The 17779-nt window shown below is 29.6% G+C and overlaps 1 protein-coding gene across 1 annotated transcript in view; it reads left to right on the forward strand.

The window, feature by feature from the left end:
* LOC139504043 (uncharacterized) overlaps positions 1–16165 on the forward strand; it is an 88550-nt gene extending 72385 nt beyond the window's left edge. Inside the window, exons 67-76 of the mRNA XM_071294100.1 lie at positions 328–591; positions 2083–2724; positions 5755–5864; positions 6619–6689; positions 6870–7060; positions 7799–7904; positions 8389–8405; positions 9106–9241; positions 9844–10067; positions 13202–16165. Of these exons, the coding sequence (XP_071150201.1) occupies positions 328–591; positions 2083–2724; positions 5755–5864; positions 6619–6689; positions 6870–7060; positions 7799–7904; positions 8389–8405; positions 9106–9241; positions 9844–10054 (1748 nt within the window). The 3' untranslated portion in view covers positions 10055–10067; positions 13202–16165. The remainder of the gene's footprint in view (positions 1–327; positions 592–2082; positions 2725–5754; positions 5865–6618; positions 6690–6869; positions 7061–7798; positions 7905–8388; positions 8406–9105; positions 9242–9843; positions 10068–13201) is intronic.
* Positions 16166–17779: the final 1614 nt, after the last annotated feature.

The raw sequence follows: 17779 nt of genomic DNA on the forward strand, positions 1-17779 counted from the left end.
GATTTTTTATGGATTTGCAAAAACTGTATCAATGCAAATAGAAGATTTATTCTTCGTTGAACATTTAATTTCTTCGTTTACCTATTCAAACGACATCAACGGAAATTGGTATCCAATGAATAATAATGAATCCACATTAGAAAAACTGTATTTAAATCTATGTTTAAAAAATGGTCATTTGCAATTTTATTTTACATAATTTTGTATGTCAGTTCAATATTCACTTTGATTCATACAAATTTGTTGTAAACATTATAAAAGCAGCATGTAAGCTATTATTGAATTTTTGGTCCACATACTCCCACTTTACAAACGTCTTTTTTTCAGAATGTGGCAGTTCAAATTATGGAGATAGCTGTTCTCAGGCCTGTACTTGTATTGTTTCCAATACACTGGATTGTAACAATGTTAATGGTAGTTGTACTTGTAAACATGAATGGAATGGCACCAACTGTGAACTGGACATAAATGAATGCGAAGATGCAACCACTTGTGGCAGTATTCCCTATTCAACTTGTAAAAATTCAGTTGGTTCTTATGATTGTGCCTGTAATGCTGGATATCAGATTAATGCTTTTAATCTCTGTGAAAGTAAGTTTTGCTTATCAAATTGATATCAACTGATATAAGTTGAGTTATTGCCATCTACAACTGAAAAAAAGGAGATGTAATATGGATTCCATGTTTTCATCTCAACATCTCTTTCATGAAGGAATTCTGTAAATTCTATATAGGAATATGGATAGTTATGCATTTTTTTATTCCAATTATGCTAAAACAAAATTATCATGTAAAATACCTTTGTTAAAATTTCTGCATATCAAATGACATCTAATAAAATTTATTGTTGGTATGTCTATACAACCATGCAGTGTTTATATTTCTTTTGTATACAGTTTTATCTTACATTAGTTTTTAATTATTATTTCACCAAGATAGATAGAAAATATTGAATAAATGTGTCCAAGTGGTTCAATTTTTTAAATCAAAATTATTAAATTGGCCATGCAGGCCTCGTTTCAAGTGTGTACCCGTTAATGTTTGTATGTTGTTTTATTGCATGGCATTGATGCGACCATGTGCAACTCTGCATAATGTTTTTTGTTTTCTATTTTATTTATTCTGCTTAAACCATCGATCCTAAATAGTATTTAATATCTCATTTGTGGATCTAATAATTTTTGTATGAATGCTATCTATGTTTGTATGAGATATTATGCTATACTGTACCAAACAGGTAATTCTAGATTGCTTTATCTTAAGGAAGCTCTGTTGTTTTCCTCAATCTTGGATTTTTAAAAAGCAGATAACAATCGGTCTTAATCTTTGATGACATGTTCAAATTTCGAGAGTAGTATGTAATTCATGTGTAAGACTTTCCATTTTTATATAGAATAAATTATATGTTTTATCATATTTACGGCTGTATTTTTCAAAATATAGATAATTTTTGTTTTATTATTTTTTTTATAAAATTTGGCCACATAATGGTACATAACTTAGATAGAAGGGGGATAAATAGATATAATAGAGTGTGTTGTGAATTTTGCTATTTTGTTATGAAGCAAGAAAACGAGTCCCGTTACCTAATTACTTCTTTTTCTTATCTGAAAACATATTATTAAAGCTATATTCTCAAGTTTTATCTTAAAGTTATATGGTTAAGATTTCGTTTTATCACCCTTTGGGTTTTCCATACATAATCTATACAAAATCTAAACAATTTTGCTCAACCAGTAGCTCGAGAAAAAAAGCACGATGATCCATACTTGTTATTATATTTTACAAAAAAAATCATGATACTAACTGCATTTTGACAATTTTAAAAACATGCATTAGATTTAGACCCCCGATCTACCAACCTTTTGGATTATCATGAATGCAATATAATCTATCCTTTTTGTGCTTCATCAATTTTAAATTGTGCCTGAAATTTTAACTTTAAATCCATTGCGTTTATTTGAAGAAAAAAAATCTGCCGTTATACATAGCTGACCATGGTCTCTTCTAATAACTATATTTGAAGAATATTATCTGTACAAGATATTTATAGAAAAAATATCATTTTTTTTGTTACATAAGCTCTAGACACCCCAACTAAAAGAAACACTACACAAGAATCAACAACACAAGAAGCTACAACGCAAGTAGCTACAACGCAAGAAGCAACAACACAAGACGCTACAACACAAGAAGCTACAACACAAGAGGCTACAACGCAAGAAGCTTCAACACAAGAAGCTACAACACAAGAGGCTTCAACGCAAGAAGCCACAACACAAGAAGCTACAACACAAGAAGCTATAACACAAGAAGCTACAACACAAGAAGCTATTACACAAGAATCTACTACACAAGATGCTACAACACAAGAAGCTACAGCAAAACAAGCTACCATAACACAAGAGGTGACAATGCAAGAAGCTACAACACAAGATGCTACAACACAAGAAGCTACAGCTACACAAGATACCATAACACAAGAGGCGACAACGCAAGAAGCTACAACTCAAGAAGCTACAACACAACAAGATACCACAATACAAGAGGCGACAACTCAAGAGGTTACCATAGTTAAGACAACAACTCAAGAAGCAACCAATAAGGCAACTGACAAAGTAACAACACAAAAAACAACAACTGAAAAAGTAACAACACAAGAAACAACAACTGAAAAAGCAACAACACAAGAGGCATCAACCAAAGATGGCACAACTAATAAAGGTATCTAAAATCTGAAGTAAAAAAATAAAAAGTAGCTGCAGTCTTTTACTATCATAATTAATGTTCTGTCACATAAAATTGTACATGAAATTTTGATAAGAAAAATTTAGAATAAACAGACATAATGGAAAACAAATGCTCATTTACTGCACTGAGAATAAGTTAAGAATTTAGGAAGGAAAAACAGTGAAAAAAATAATGAAAAATGTAACAAATGGACTTCTCGTCATTTTCAGTTTTCAATAATTTATTCTTGTACATTTGTTTTAAAGATTATACCAACTATTTAGATCATTCCCTTGTAAATAACTTATTACAAACAAAATTGAATGTGCAACTTCTCTACTGCATTCTTTTTAAGGATTATTGCAAAAATGCTTTACATATTAAGCTATATTATTAATGGTAAAGCTAAACGATATGATATCAGTATTTAGCTTTATTAAACAGCTTTTTTAGCTGTTGAATTCCTAATGTAAGTTACTGCACATGCAGGCTTTTTACTCTGATAGTGCTTGAGATGCATATAAAGGTTACTAAACTAATCACTGTTTACAATTGCATTGCTGCAATGGTTTGCTTGCAGCTAGGACTTTTATGATTGCCTATATGATCTGTGCTAAAGTTATTTCATTGAATAGGAACCAGATTCTTTTTTTTTCAGATTGCTTGTTACAATTGTACTCCAATGCCCAAGCTCCAATAAACTATTCCTGAGAAATACTCTATGAGTATCTAGAAAATACACAGATTATAATAAAATATAAACACATTTTTTTTCTCAATTGTATCAATCTTTTTAGATTTAGGAAAAAAACATTTTGAAATACTGTTTCGTTTTTTATCATAACCCTTCATTGTCATAGTTTATATATATTAACATATGATACACATCAAAGAATTTCAGAAAAATAACCGTCAAATAGTGGTACAGTTTTTACTCTGTACACTAGTATTCCACATTCCAAACTTAAAGACAAATTGAAAGAGTTGGTATTGCTTTGCTTCGTAAAAGAGAATGGCCAACGTAGATACAAGTATCTTGTCTTAGGGAGGGATAAATCCTACTTTGTAAAGGATTCGAACAAAAAATTCTCTGAAATTGATACTATCAAGATGCTTGATTTCTTGATTGACAACATATTTGTTACGTTCGGAGGACGTGTTTTCCAACAGACTGTCGGCATTCCAATGGGAACAAACTGTGCCCCTCTACTTGCCGACTTGTTTCTTTATTATTATGAGGCTGACTTCATGCAGAAACTTCTTAGGAAGAAAGATAAGAAGTTAGCAATATCCTTTAACTCTACTTTTCGCTATATTAGATGATGTTCTTTCACTAAATAATTCAAAATTTGGTGACTGTTTGGAACGCATCTATCCAATCGAGCTAGAGATAAAGGATACTACAGATACAGTTAAGTCGGCCTCATATCTTGACTTACATCTAGAAATTGACAATGAGGGTCGGTTGAAAACAAAACTTTACGACAAAATGATTTCAGCTTTCCAATTGTGAACTTTCCATTTCTAAGTTGCAACATTCCAGCAGCACCTGCATACAGGGTATATATCTCCCAATTGATACGATATTCCCGTGCTTGCATTTCCTATCATGATTTTCTTGATAGAGGGTTGTTGCTCACATGGAAGCTATTAAACCAAGAGTTCCAAATGGTGAAGTTGAAATCATCCCTTCGCAAATTTTACGGACGCCATCACGAGTTGGTTGACCGTTATGGAATAACCGTTTCACAAATGATATCGGATATGTTCCTTACGTCTTAACTACAATCCCCTTCCCTTTCCTTATGTGACCTACCGAATTAGACTATTAACCGGATTTGTTATCACATAAGCAACACGATGGGTGCCGAATTTGGAGCAGGATCTGCTTAACCTTCCGGAGCACCTGAGATCACCCCTAGTTTTTTGGTGGGGTTCGTGTTGTTTATTCTTTAGTTTTCTAGTTGTGTCGTGTGTACTGTTGTTTGTTTGTCTTTTTCATTTTTAGCCATGGCGTTGTCAGTTTGTTTTGATTTATGAGTTTCACTGTCCCTTTGGTATCTTTCGTCCCTCTTTTGTGAGTAAGTGTTGATAATTTCACGCATCGTCATAAACTCTTTAATATAGAAGATAGAATAATTGGATAATTCTATCTTACATTCATATACAATTAATGATACAGATGCCTAATATTACGAAGGTCTCATCTATTAATTGTCTGTTGTCCTTGCATTCTTTATATGGGTCAGAGACTGCTAAAGACTAATTTATTATCAAGTGATTTAACTGATTTTAAGCTGCTATGAGCAGAGAACAGATTTATTCGGTATTGGAATCAGTGCAAGTTTTACACGATTGTCAGACAGGGTTAACCTGACATCATTTTCAAAATTCATTGGTCAGCATGCAGATTTTATGATTAGATTCACTTTTTAGACACTTAGCAAAAGGTCATTAGTATTTGATCACTGATTCTCGTGTCCATCTCCAAAATAATTTAGCCTGAACCTCATTTCTACAAATATTTGCTCATCCATTCGTTTAGATGATTAGGTATGTATACTATTTACAACAGCTTAACTGTATTTTGTAAACATACTGACAGTAAAGTCTACATGTCTTTCTTACATTGTTGTTTCAACCTTCACCTTAGTTTCATGGATTATGTTTATTGTCGTTTTCTTGTTTACTATATACATTGTACCTATGTTTTTAAATACGTTATTATCATTCATCTTTTTCACTCACAGTCTCTAGCATTTATACTGCTCCTATAATATCATATAAAAAAGAAGATGCGGTACGATTGTCAATGACACAACTCTCCACAAGAGACCAAAATGACACAGAAATTAACAACTATTGTTCACGGTATGGCCTTCAACAATGAGCAAAGCCCATACCGCATAGTCAGCTATAAAAGGCCCCGAAATGATCATGTTTAGTCAGAATTATGAATCTGAACTACGAGGTACCCATATTTTAATCTTTTAATCTTTTTAAATCTAAATATTTTTTTTTCAGGTGAATTAAAAGTAGAAGTAATTCTGACAATAGGTGTCACGCCCAATGAAGACATAACCAATGAAAATACTGTGTACTATCAAGAATTATTTAATGAGACTGTTTCTGTGGTAAGTTCATTAACAATGCATGTCTTATTGAATAATAATATAATGATCTGAAGATTGCTTATTATAATTTATTATAGTATCCATCTTGATTTAAAACCTGATTTTGGAAAGGCATTTTTCTTTTAAACTTTAAGGTAAAATGGGATCGTTTACATCTTTGTAATCATGATAATGTCTAAAAAGAACAATTCAAAACGGTTAAGGAATAGTAGAAAAATCAGAACTGAAAGAAGAGTACACCATGACCAAGAGTAAAAAGAATGATGGAACAATCAGTCAACAAAGGCGCTCTGTGTCCTTACATTAAACAACAAAATTCGTGTTTTCAAATACCAGTGGTCTAAGAACCAATAGCAAAATTTAATTCATCAATCTGATTATACTTAAAGCTTCTGATACAGTCAGTTTCACTCTTAAAAAAACTTGTTTAACATAAATGCTCTAAATTATTTTAAAATGATTTGAAATCATCTTTATTCTATTTAAAATCAAACTCACAAACAATCGTTATATACAAATAACATTACCCACATCAACATAAATCATGGCAGTGACCATTTCGACGACCTTGTAATTACTGTTTTGACACCTAATGCCAAATATTCTGAAAATGTCAGTATAAATTTTTAAGGAGAAATAGAACAATCAATGATAACAACAATTTTATGACTTTAAATTATATTATCTTTATGTGATTGAAGCATAATTAAACCCTTACAGTTTATGAAAAAATATTATATACTTTATGTTTCAGTTGACAACCTACTACTCTTCTTCAGCTGCAACAAAAGACAATTTCATTAAACTAGTTGTGTATAGATTAAGGTAGGAAAAGCTTCACATCCCAGCTTGTAAAAAAAGATTTTTAAAGTTCATATAGTACATGACCTTAAAAATATATAACCGTTTTATACCTTATAAATGCTACACTATATGAACTCTTCTGTAAAAGTATTGCAGTTGTTGAGATTTAAGCTTTAAGAACAATTTATAATTTTATTTCAGCAAAGGAAGTTTAGTTGTGAATCATGCAGTCATATTGAATTCTAAAACTACGACTGGCCAAAATCATGTTGCTGCTGCCATTAATAACCTTGTAAATGGTGTTGATATGCTGACATTTGGTGAAGGACTAACTTCTCCGGCTGCAGCTGGTGCCACTTCCGCTGCCATTCATACAGCAGGAGGAGTTAAAGGTACTTTATTACTCATACTACTTTTCTTCCTTTATTCATAGGCTAAGTTTTTCTTTTGATTAAGATAATATTATCAATTCTTTATTTTCCTAATATAAATTCTATTGTAGAAATTCAGTCAATAAAGCAAATGAACACAATATGATTTAAAATTCTTTAATTATAGTATTAAACAAAATCATTTGCTCTTCATCCTGTTCTAAAATGTAGATTATATGTTAGAAAATGACCAATGCATACCACATGTTTAAACACTTAAAAAATTATCAAAAGTTTTATTCATAATGCTATTTAATAGCTTTTTATATGGATACATATACAATTTGCTACATTCGTTGTTTTTTGTTTGAATATTATCTATACCTGATAACACACCTTTTGTTAATATAAATTAAAACTGAAATATCTTAGATCAAAGAATTATTCCAATCTGTTATAATTTTGATATCAGGAAAAATTGATACAAAAAAGTATAAAAAAAACCTAAGACAACCAGTGGTGTTTAGCCATGTGCCAATGACTAAGGCAAACTTTACTTTCACTGATATTCCAGTATAAACTATCTAAGCCATGTGCGTGTGAGCATGTCAAACCCTGTGTAGTTGGTTTAGTTTTCATCATACATTTCTTGTCAATTTTTCTGAATCCTGAAGTATTTAACGAATTCTTTGTTTTAGTATGATGGCTTCAATGTCTTTGATGAGTGACAATACACCGTAATTTTATTTGATCTTGCAGCTACAATTACGACATCAACAACTATTTGTGGCACATTTAATACATTGAACGCGTGTCCAACAAATCAGGAATGTTCGGTGAATAGTAATGGCGTACCATATTGTGCGTAAGTAAACTTATGATTGTAAATATTAATTTCTTTTAAATAAGTATTGTGAGTTTTTTTTATTTTATTGGTACTAAAATAACAATGCACAGGAAAAAATGTTAATTTATTTTTTTAATTTTAATTTTTTAACGTCTTCTTTATTATTTTAAATTTTGAATAAGACTCACTTGAAGATCAGACTAACAGAAGAAATACGGCCAAATGCCAGTAGAGAGTTCCATTATAGCTATTAAACAGATACACTAGATAAACTAAAACCTTTCTACTCTTTATAATGATAAATATTTTCTAAATTTGAGCTATACTTTTTTAAACTTATTAACTGATTAATATAATCAATTTGTATGTTCTTTTTCCTGTTTTATGACGAAATACATTCTGTGGTTTAATTTTTTTATTACATCTTTGATGAGTTATAGGTAGTTTTTGAGATTTACAATCATGTACTATGAAGTATTAAACTTGTCTTCATTTTTTTTAGGTCACTTAAGAGTACAGGTAAGTTCTGATACCATAAATTCATACAGAAAATATTTATACCTTAATAATAAGATATAAAGTAGCTGCCAAAAAAAGTACAGAAATTGCTAAAAAAAATAGAAAAAATAGTCCAAATCATTTTGATACTGAACATAAGAATCACCAACTATTACAGGAATATAACAGTAACTGTTGTTATCCATTTGTTTTATGTGTTTGAGCTTTGAATTGCCATTTGCTTAGAGCCTTTTGGTCCTCTCTGAGTTTAATTTCAGCAAGGTTAAAAGTGACAAAAAGAAAAATTGTATCACACTCAGTAAGCTTGTACATGTATAAGATAAAAGAGATGAGATATCTAATTGGTATTAAAATCATAAGTCATACGGATAGATTATATAATGTATAAGGAAAGAGAAAAAAAAGTTAGTCACCTTATAGTTTGTGTCTTGTAACATGTTTTTTTGAAACAGAAATGAATTTTGCAATTCAAATAATATTTATTAACCTGCAATTTCAATTTATTATAGTTCGTTAATTGTTATTCTTACATCGAGATGAGTGAACCAATAACTTCTTACTACAGGCAGTTGGAGTAATAAATGTTTTTCTTAGTTAGATATACAGATGTATGCCTTATCATTTCATTTTACTATTTCAATTTGTTTACTTAACATATCCTAGCTAATAATTTATGTTTAATCTTATTATTTAATTTCAGATAATTTCCCATTGATAATTGGCCTTGGTGTTGGACTTCCTTTATTTTTCATCTTCCTAGCATTGATGATAGTACTATGTGTATGTAACAGTAAACGTCCGAAAAGTAAATCATTAGTCGATGATGATTTAGACAGGTCAGAATATAATAGAACTATTAAGTTAACTTTTTATTTGCAGTTGGTATAAAGATTTGAATTTCATATTATAATCTGTGTTTTTCTTCAAGATTCAAACAAATAACCATTAAGTGTTTTCCCAAATCATCATATTGTGTGAAACAGGTTACCATTTTAATCACATGCAGCTATTAATACAGAGTGAACAAAAGCTAAATCTATCAAAGCTAACCACTTTAGGTGGTTTTAAATCAGAACCATTTTATCTATATTTTTATATTCTGTTGATTTAAGAATTGTATTGGAAATTTTGCTAATTTAAATGATAAGAAAGTAAGCGATGTATAACATATTTGAAAAAAAAATTCAACATGTTCATGCATATCGTGTTACCCTGGGTATCCGGGGTACTCCCATTTAAATTAATTCTCTGAACTGTATTTTGTAATAGGATTTAAGTAAATTAAAATGCCAAGTTTGTTTAGGAAGCAAATATATTTTAAACCTTCGTCGGTTTGATTTCCAAATTGTACAGTTAATAGTTTCAATATTTGCCTGTCTCAACTAAATTAGTCATTTGAACATATAGTAATATGCATATTTCATCTACTTCTTTTCAGAACAATGCCAGCTCATGAGGGATTTTTTGCTGGTGCTATACCTGGTCGATTCAACAGCTGGAATCGCCCAAGAAGTAGTGCATTCTATGGTTACTGGAATGATAGGTCTGTAGAGTCAGAAAGAGGAGCATATGATAATGAGATGTTTCGTGGAAAAGATCTGTATGGGTCTTTATCGTATAAAGAGGCCAGAAACAGATCCAAAAACTAAACGAGTTTTTTCGGTAAGTTTTTTTTTTTTATCATATAGACTTAAGTCATTGTTAATTCAATTATATTTTAAAGACAAAATTAGTTTGTAAAATTAAGAACGAGAAAATTAAGAATGGAAATAGGGAATATGTCAAAGAGACAACAACCCGACCAAGAGAAGATAACAGCCGAAGGTCATCAATAGGTATTCCACACAGCGAGAAAATTTTCCACCCGGACGTGGTCCTCAATAACTTGTGTACTAGTTGAACTCACATTTAGTAAGTGAAAAGCAAAATCATAATCACAATTACTGAACCCAGAGGAAAATCCAATCGCAAAGTGCACAATCACACGGCAAAATCAAATAACAAAACACATAAAAAAGAATGGACAAGAACTGTCATATTCCTGACTTGGTACAGGCATTTTCAAATGTAGAAAATGGTGGTTTAAACCTGGTTTTATAGCACTAACACTCTCACTTTGATGACAGTCTCATCAAATTCAGTTATAGTTACAATGATGCGTGAACTAAACAGACATTATAAATAAAATAGTCAAAATATAGGTACAGCAGTAATCATCGTGTTACATTTTAAAAGGAACAATTTAACAGTACACAAAAACATCTCTCACATTCATTGAATCACGTGTCTGACATCAGAACATGTTATACGTCACATATATTTGTCGTTCAATGTATATACAATCAATTCAAAAATTTCACATAGGCAATGTTAGCATACAGGGTTAAAAAATCAAAAGTTTGTAAGAATTAACTTCAGAAATAGACCGAGATTTAAAATAGTCCAAAAGTTATAAAGAATTATAAGAATATACAAATAGTTCATTCCACTACCCGATAGAATAATTTTGACGTTTGTGGTTCAACGTATTTTGTAATTCATAATAGAAATATATTATAATGACATAAAATAAAACAATATCATACTGATGGGATCTTTTGAAGTACACAGTCATGTTATAAGAACCAAAGAAATACAAAAAGTCGCATATACAAAACACACCAGCAAAAAATGAAAATGAAAGTCATACTAAACTCCAAAACATATAAATGAAAAAAAAAACAAATACAAGACTAACAAAGGCCAAAGACTCCTGTGACAAGTGCAAAAATGCGGCGGGGTTAAACATGTTTTGTTAGATATTAACCCTGTCCCTATACATTTTTGTTCATGTCTGAATATGTAAATGTTACTTAATTGATACTTAAAATCGATTTTATGTTAGAATTATAAACGACAGTTAAATTATGTTCAAATATCATACATTGATTAAAAGAATTCAAAATCAAGGCAACAAAAGAAAAACCCGAGGGAATCGTTTCTATGAATATATCAACAGTCAAAACAAAAAACACCCCGGCAGTTCCAACTCCGATCCGCATACGGGCCCGTATACTACTCCACGCTGATGGAGTAAAGGAAAATAGTTCCGGAATTGAAACGATCACTGTACGAAGTTTGTCATAACAACTCAAATTCAGTTTAGATGTGACAACGGGGAATATGCTTAATTTGGTAAAAACAGATCAAAGCCCAAAAAACTTCCAGTCAGTAACTTGTAACACAGAAAGATATCAGTCAACCATGTAATTTATGATGTTGATTGTAAAAAAATTGGAAGCAATTTTGTGAAAGTAGTACATCCCTGATAATAAAATCTGTATCATGTGATCATGCATGAGTGTAATTTGTCAATTAAGATATATAAATACCATCAAAATTAGGCATATAGTATGTTTCTGTTAACAGATAGGAAGTTGACGATTGGTAAACTAAAATTACAATAAATAAAAATTCAGCATGCAAGTGTTTCTGACATGGAAGAAATATAACTGCATAACATCTGGAACTAATGATAATATTTTTGCAATTTCAAGGAAAATTTTGTTATTATCAATAATACATTTTTTGGTGAGCTGATATTATATATATGTTCCGGACCATATGAGTATTTGGACCATACGCGTATGGTCATGACCATATGCGTATACTCATATGGTCCGACCATACGCGTATGGTCGGACCATATGAGTATTATACTCGTTTGGTTATTAACGGGCCGGACCATATGAGTATTTGGACCATATAGGTATTTTTTCAAATATACAATAGAAATAATACAATAAACTTTATCTTAAAAACAAATGTGTTTACAAAAAAAATGTATTAATTTTACATGTCAAAAGCTACATAAACATTAAATATTGATGCCACAGTTAGTTGATCTTGGTTTTCATCGCTAATTGTATTCATGTATGCTTTTGCATACTTAGAATGACATGCACACGGTACCATACATGTAGCTTTTCTGTAACTGCTTGTTTTGGCTGAGTGCAGTGATATCGACTCGGACATTTCGTGAGGTGTCTACGGTGTTTTTGAGAAACTCTAGATCTCCAATATCGTAAAATGAATATCACAGATCAATTTAAATCAAGGCAGTGGCTATTTCATATCTCTTAAATGCTAGTTTACCGTCTTATAATTAAGATTAAATAGAAGCATAGAAAAAAAAATAGAAAAAAATAAAGAAACATACACTTTTAATATTTTACTTTTCAAAAATGTTTTAAAAAATATCACGATCTTTAAAAAATATCATGATCCTTGCCGGTGATGTCACCTACTTTAAACAATAAAATTCCTTGTACAATATATATGTTCATTTAATTTTGGCATATTTTTATAATTGTATTTACAAATAGTAAGTAAATTTAATATTAACTGTGTGAAACTGTTTTTTTTTAAATAAGTTTTTTTAATATATTTAATAAAATGACATTTTAGTGACGTAATAACCAGAAGGGTCACACCTAATGAAGAGTTTAAAAGTATACGTGTTGATTTCCCCGACCATACGCGTACGGTCCGACCATACGCGTATGGTCGGACCATATGAGTATATACCCATATGGTCATGACCATACGCGTATGGTCCAGATACTCAAATGGTCCGGAACATATACATGTTTGATTGACTAAATGAATACATTTTCACTGAAGACGTGTTATATTTTGTTCTTGTGTATAATAATTTGCCAAAAGTTTCATGTAATGAAATAAATCTCGAAAAGATGCAGAACAATAAAATGTTGCTTTCAAGTTTATTTGCTTTATTTTGTATATTTTTATTTCAGAAGATAGTTGGAGGTCCAACAACTAATGCATAGATGATTTGGGATAGTTAAATACATTTCAACAAGTGTTCATATAAGAGGTCTTTCGTCTAATCATGTGACAATTTTAAAGATATTCTTCATATGATGAAATAGAGACATAAACGCATTGATATTTCGAATTATGTAACTATCATATTGTATATATATATTCCGATGTCAAAATTATGTTAAAAGTTATTTGTGAAAAAGAAATAATGAATTTCATATATTTAGAAATAATAGTATTTATACTTGACTGCCGCTCAATTGTAATTATTTTATGGTAAAATATTATAATATAAAAACTGCTGTATTATAAAAAAAAAAATGGAAAAATGAAAATGTAATCACACAGCAATACAGGTGTATTCTGATGAACAAAAACAACACAGGCATGTTGATGAAAATTAATTTGTGCATATTTATTCAAGGCTTTATAATACAAAACTGTAGATATGACATATGGAAAAAATAAGTGGATATTATATCAGACTGATTCCTATAAATTGCAATTCATGTATTAAAGAATAAACGTGATTTTGAGAAATAGGGATCTTGTTTTTTTCACTGTTTTATTTTTTTCATCACAAATGCTATCATCATCCTTAGTGCTACATCACATATTGATCATCATGTTAAACAGGTTTTTTTCGGACTTTTTCTCATTTTATGAGATATATCATTACCTTCCATTGAATATTTAGTGTAAACACTTTAAACAATACTTTTATCCTAAATTGGAAACAATCAATACTTCTGTTGCCGTAATGGCAAAAACACGTTTTTATATATATACAGAAATTGATGTTTTCATACTTATTTATTGAACATTGCATTTAAAATTCTCTAAAGTGTGATTTTTTGTAACGGCCAGTTTGGGATTATAAATCAAAACTAACATTATGAATTGTCATTGCAGAATCTTGTTATTGATATGATGTTTTTTTCTTCAATATTGCAATTGTCAAAGAATATTTCCCATTTTTAAGATATTTGTTGGATATATGAACTTGACGTGCCATATAGAAACATTAAACATCAAATTTCTTCCCTGATACTTAAACAAATCTAAATACTTGTTGTACAAAAGTGTTTTAAATTTTGTTCATTACGGAATCTATATATATACTCATTCCAGCTGTTAAAACAAGTCAGATTAAAAACAAATAGATATTTGAAAAATATAAAAAAAAAAGTCACGAATAGGAACAGTGGTGAGTCTGATGACCCTCACCTTTTATAATTCTTCATAAGCTTTACTTTTAATCATTGAATCAATTGCAGTTCATATTGAAAGTCAATACTGTTTTAATCATATTTGAATAGTAATTTAATGTGGTATGGTTGTCTTTCGCTATCTTGGATAACTCAGAACCTAAAGTATATATTTTCATTAAAATTAACACAATTTGATACAAAATGTAGACTATTAATCTGACTTATCATTTAAATGAATATATATTTGTTATGTTTAACATATAAATATAAATATTTTTACAACCGTAGATTATTTTTGCTTGAATTGTTTTATGTTTTTGATATTAGCATTTTCAGGGGAGATAATTCCGAAGTAGTGCATTTCTGAAGGAATCAACATTAAATTTTCCTACTTCCTATTTCATATTTAAGCCGAAAAAAACACATGGTGACGCTATCTTTTCTTTTGTTCTTATGATATTCGCAAAGCATTCACTAAAAGCTATCTTCTCGTACTTAATTCTAATATTGCATCATTTAGTTTAGCTTCTAATCACATTATAATATTTTCAGTATAATCAATAAAATGTAGACCCCCTAATGTTATGACTACTATCAAATACATATCAATTTACTTGTTCATCCTAAAATACTGTAACGAAACTTTGTGATGATTTTTTTTGTTTTTCGTTGAAATCGCTTTTTTACTTGTCCTAAGATGTGATTGTCATTTAATTAAAATTAAATTATATTTTTTTTTAGAAAACATGGTATTATATCATTATTTCAAATATGGTAGAATAATAAATAGCTGACAATTTGAATTAAATGTAAGCAGTTTTTTACGCAATAGTTAATAATATATTGAAATTATCTATGATGAGTTGTTTTTTAATACAATAGAAGACTGCAAAGTAGCAGATTCATTTAAGATATCATAGAAGATGGGAAGGTAGCAAAGTCATTTAAGATATCATAGAAGATGGGAAGGTAGCAAAGTCTTTTAAGATATCATAGAATATGGGGAGGTAGCAAAGTCTTTTAAGATATCATAGAAGAAGGCAAGGTAGCAAAGTTTTTTAAGATATATCATAGAAGAAAGCAAGGTAGCAAAGTCGTTTAACATTTAAAACTGGAGTTACTACACCTGTCCTGAAGAAAGAAAAAAATGCGATGCATGTAGAAAACTACATAGACATCACTGTTTACTTATGTATGTATACAAGTCACATTACCTGAATATTTGTGAAAGCAGTGAAAGTACTAGTAAAAGAGATGAATTGAAAACGTTATTATTTTTTATTTATTTTCTTATATATGTGAAGTAAGATATGTCCCATAATTATATGTTTTGTCTTTGAATATGTTATTATTAATCAACTTTATCTTAAGCAATATAAATCAAATTTATTTATGCATATATTTTCAAATATAAGAATAAAAATATGTTTATAATAGGGTGTTTTATTGTCTTAACACTAACCTTATGCAATGTTCTGGTATATGACTTATTGATTAATATGTTTTAGTTTACTCTGTCTTAAATGCTTAACAAAGAAGAAGAAAATATTAAGAAATAAGTGACCATTTAAATTCATTGTAAAACAAATAATATATGGTACAAAGGATGAAGTCTGGTATCTAATGAACATGTATACTGGTACTTTAAAAAAAATGCAGAATTGTTAAAAGCCTTTCCAAACAAACTATGATTGTTATTTTATGATTAAAATGTTCTTACACTCATTCGTATATACTTCATCAGAGTTTAAAATCAAGATGTAATTGGACCTCTGAAAAAAATATTGAACATACTCAAAATGCAAGAGACACGACTTATCCCTAAAACCAAAGTCTATATTTCATTTACACCTTCTTGACATATTTGATTCAGGGGCAACGATTTTAGGGAATTCTAAGGCTGAGACAACGGTGCAACAGCACAATATAAGAACAAACCATGTTGCAAAAGAACAACATAAGAACACTATATATTGCAATAGCACAACATAAGAACAAATTAAATAAATCAGTTGAAAAGACTGAACTCATCGAAAAGATACAAAGGGGAAAAACACAGACTGTACGTGATAGTGTATTTATCCATCCATCAAGCCTAACAACTAAATATACACAGATCAGAGCCTATTCGCAGTTACTGTCAGCAAGTTTAAAGTCAATAGCAACTAATAAAAAATTAATGTATCTTAAATATGAATCAGTACACACCTAACAAATAATGGATTTAAGTTTATTTGCTTTATTTTGTATATTTTTATTTCAGAAGATAGTTGGAGGTCCAACAACTAATGCATAGATGATTTGGGATAGTTAAATACATTTCAACAAATGTTCATATAAGAGGTCTTTCGTCTAATCATGTGACAATTTTAAAGATATTCTTCATATGATGAAATAGAGACATAAACGCATTGATATTTCGAATTATGTAACTATCATATTGTATATATATATTCCGATGTCAAAATTATGTTAAAAGTTATTTGTGAAAAAGAAATAATGAATTTCAGATATTTAGAAATAATAGTATTTATACTTGACTGCCGCTCAATTGTAATTATTTTATGGTAAAATATTATAATATAAAAACTGCTGTATTATAAAAAAAAATGGAAAAATGAAAATGTAATCACACAACAATACAGGTGTATTCTGATGAACAAAAACAACACAGGCATGTTGATGAAAATTAATTTGTGCATATTTATTCAGGGTTTTATAATACAAAACTGTAGATATGACATATGGAAAAAATAAGTGGATATTATATCAGACTGATTCCTATAAATTGCAATTCATGTATTAAAGAATAAACGTGATTTTGAGAAATAGGGATCTTGTTTTTTTCACGGTTTTATTTTTTTCATCACAAATGCTATCATCATCCTTAGTGCTACATCACATATTGATCATCATGTTAAACAGGTTTTTTTCGGACTTTTTCTCATTTTATGAGATATATCATTACCTTCCATTGAATATTTAGTGTAAACACTTTAAACAATACTTTTATCCTAAATTGGAAACAATCAATACTTCTGTTGCCGTAATGGCAAAAACACGTTTTTATATATATACAGAAATTGATGTTTTCATACTTATTTATTGAACATTGCATTTAAAATTCTCTAAAGTGTGATTTTTTGTAACGGCCAGTTTGGGATTATAAATCAAAACTAACATTATGAATTGTCATTGCAGAACCTTGTTATTGATATGATGTTTTTTTCTTCAATATTGCAATTGTCAAAGAATATTTCCCATTTTTAAGATATTTGTTGGATATATGAACTTGACGTGCCATATAGAAACATTAAACATCAAATTTCTTCCCTGATA

The sequence above is a fragment of the Mytilus edulis genome, chromosome 14, assembly GCF_963676685.1.
Source record: "Mytilus edulis chromosome 14, xbMytEdul2.2, whole genome shotgun sequence".
NCBI classification, from domain to species: Eukaryota; Metazoa; Mollusca; class Bivalvia; order Mytilida; family Mytilidae; genus Mytilus; species Mytilus edulis.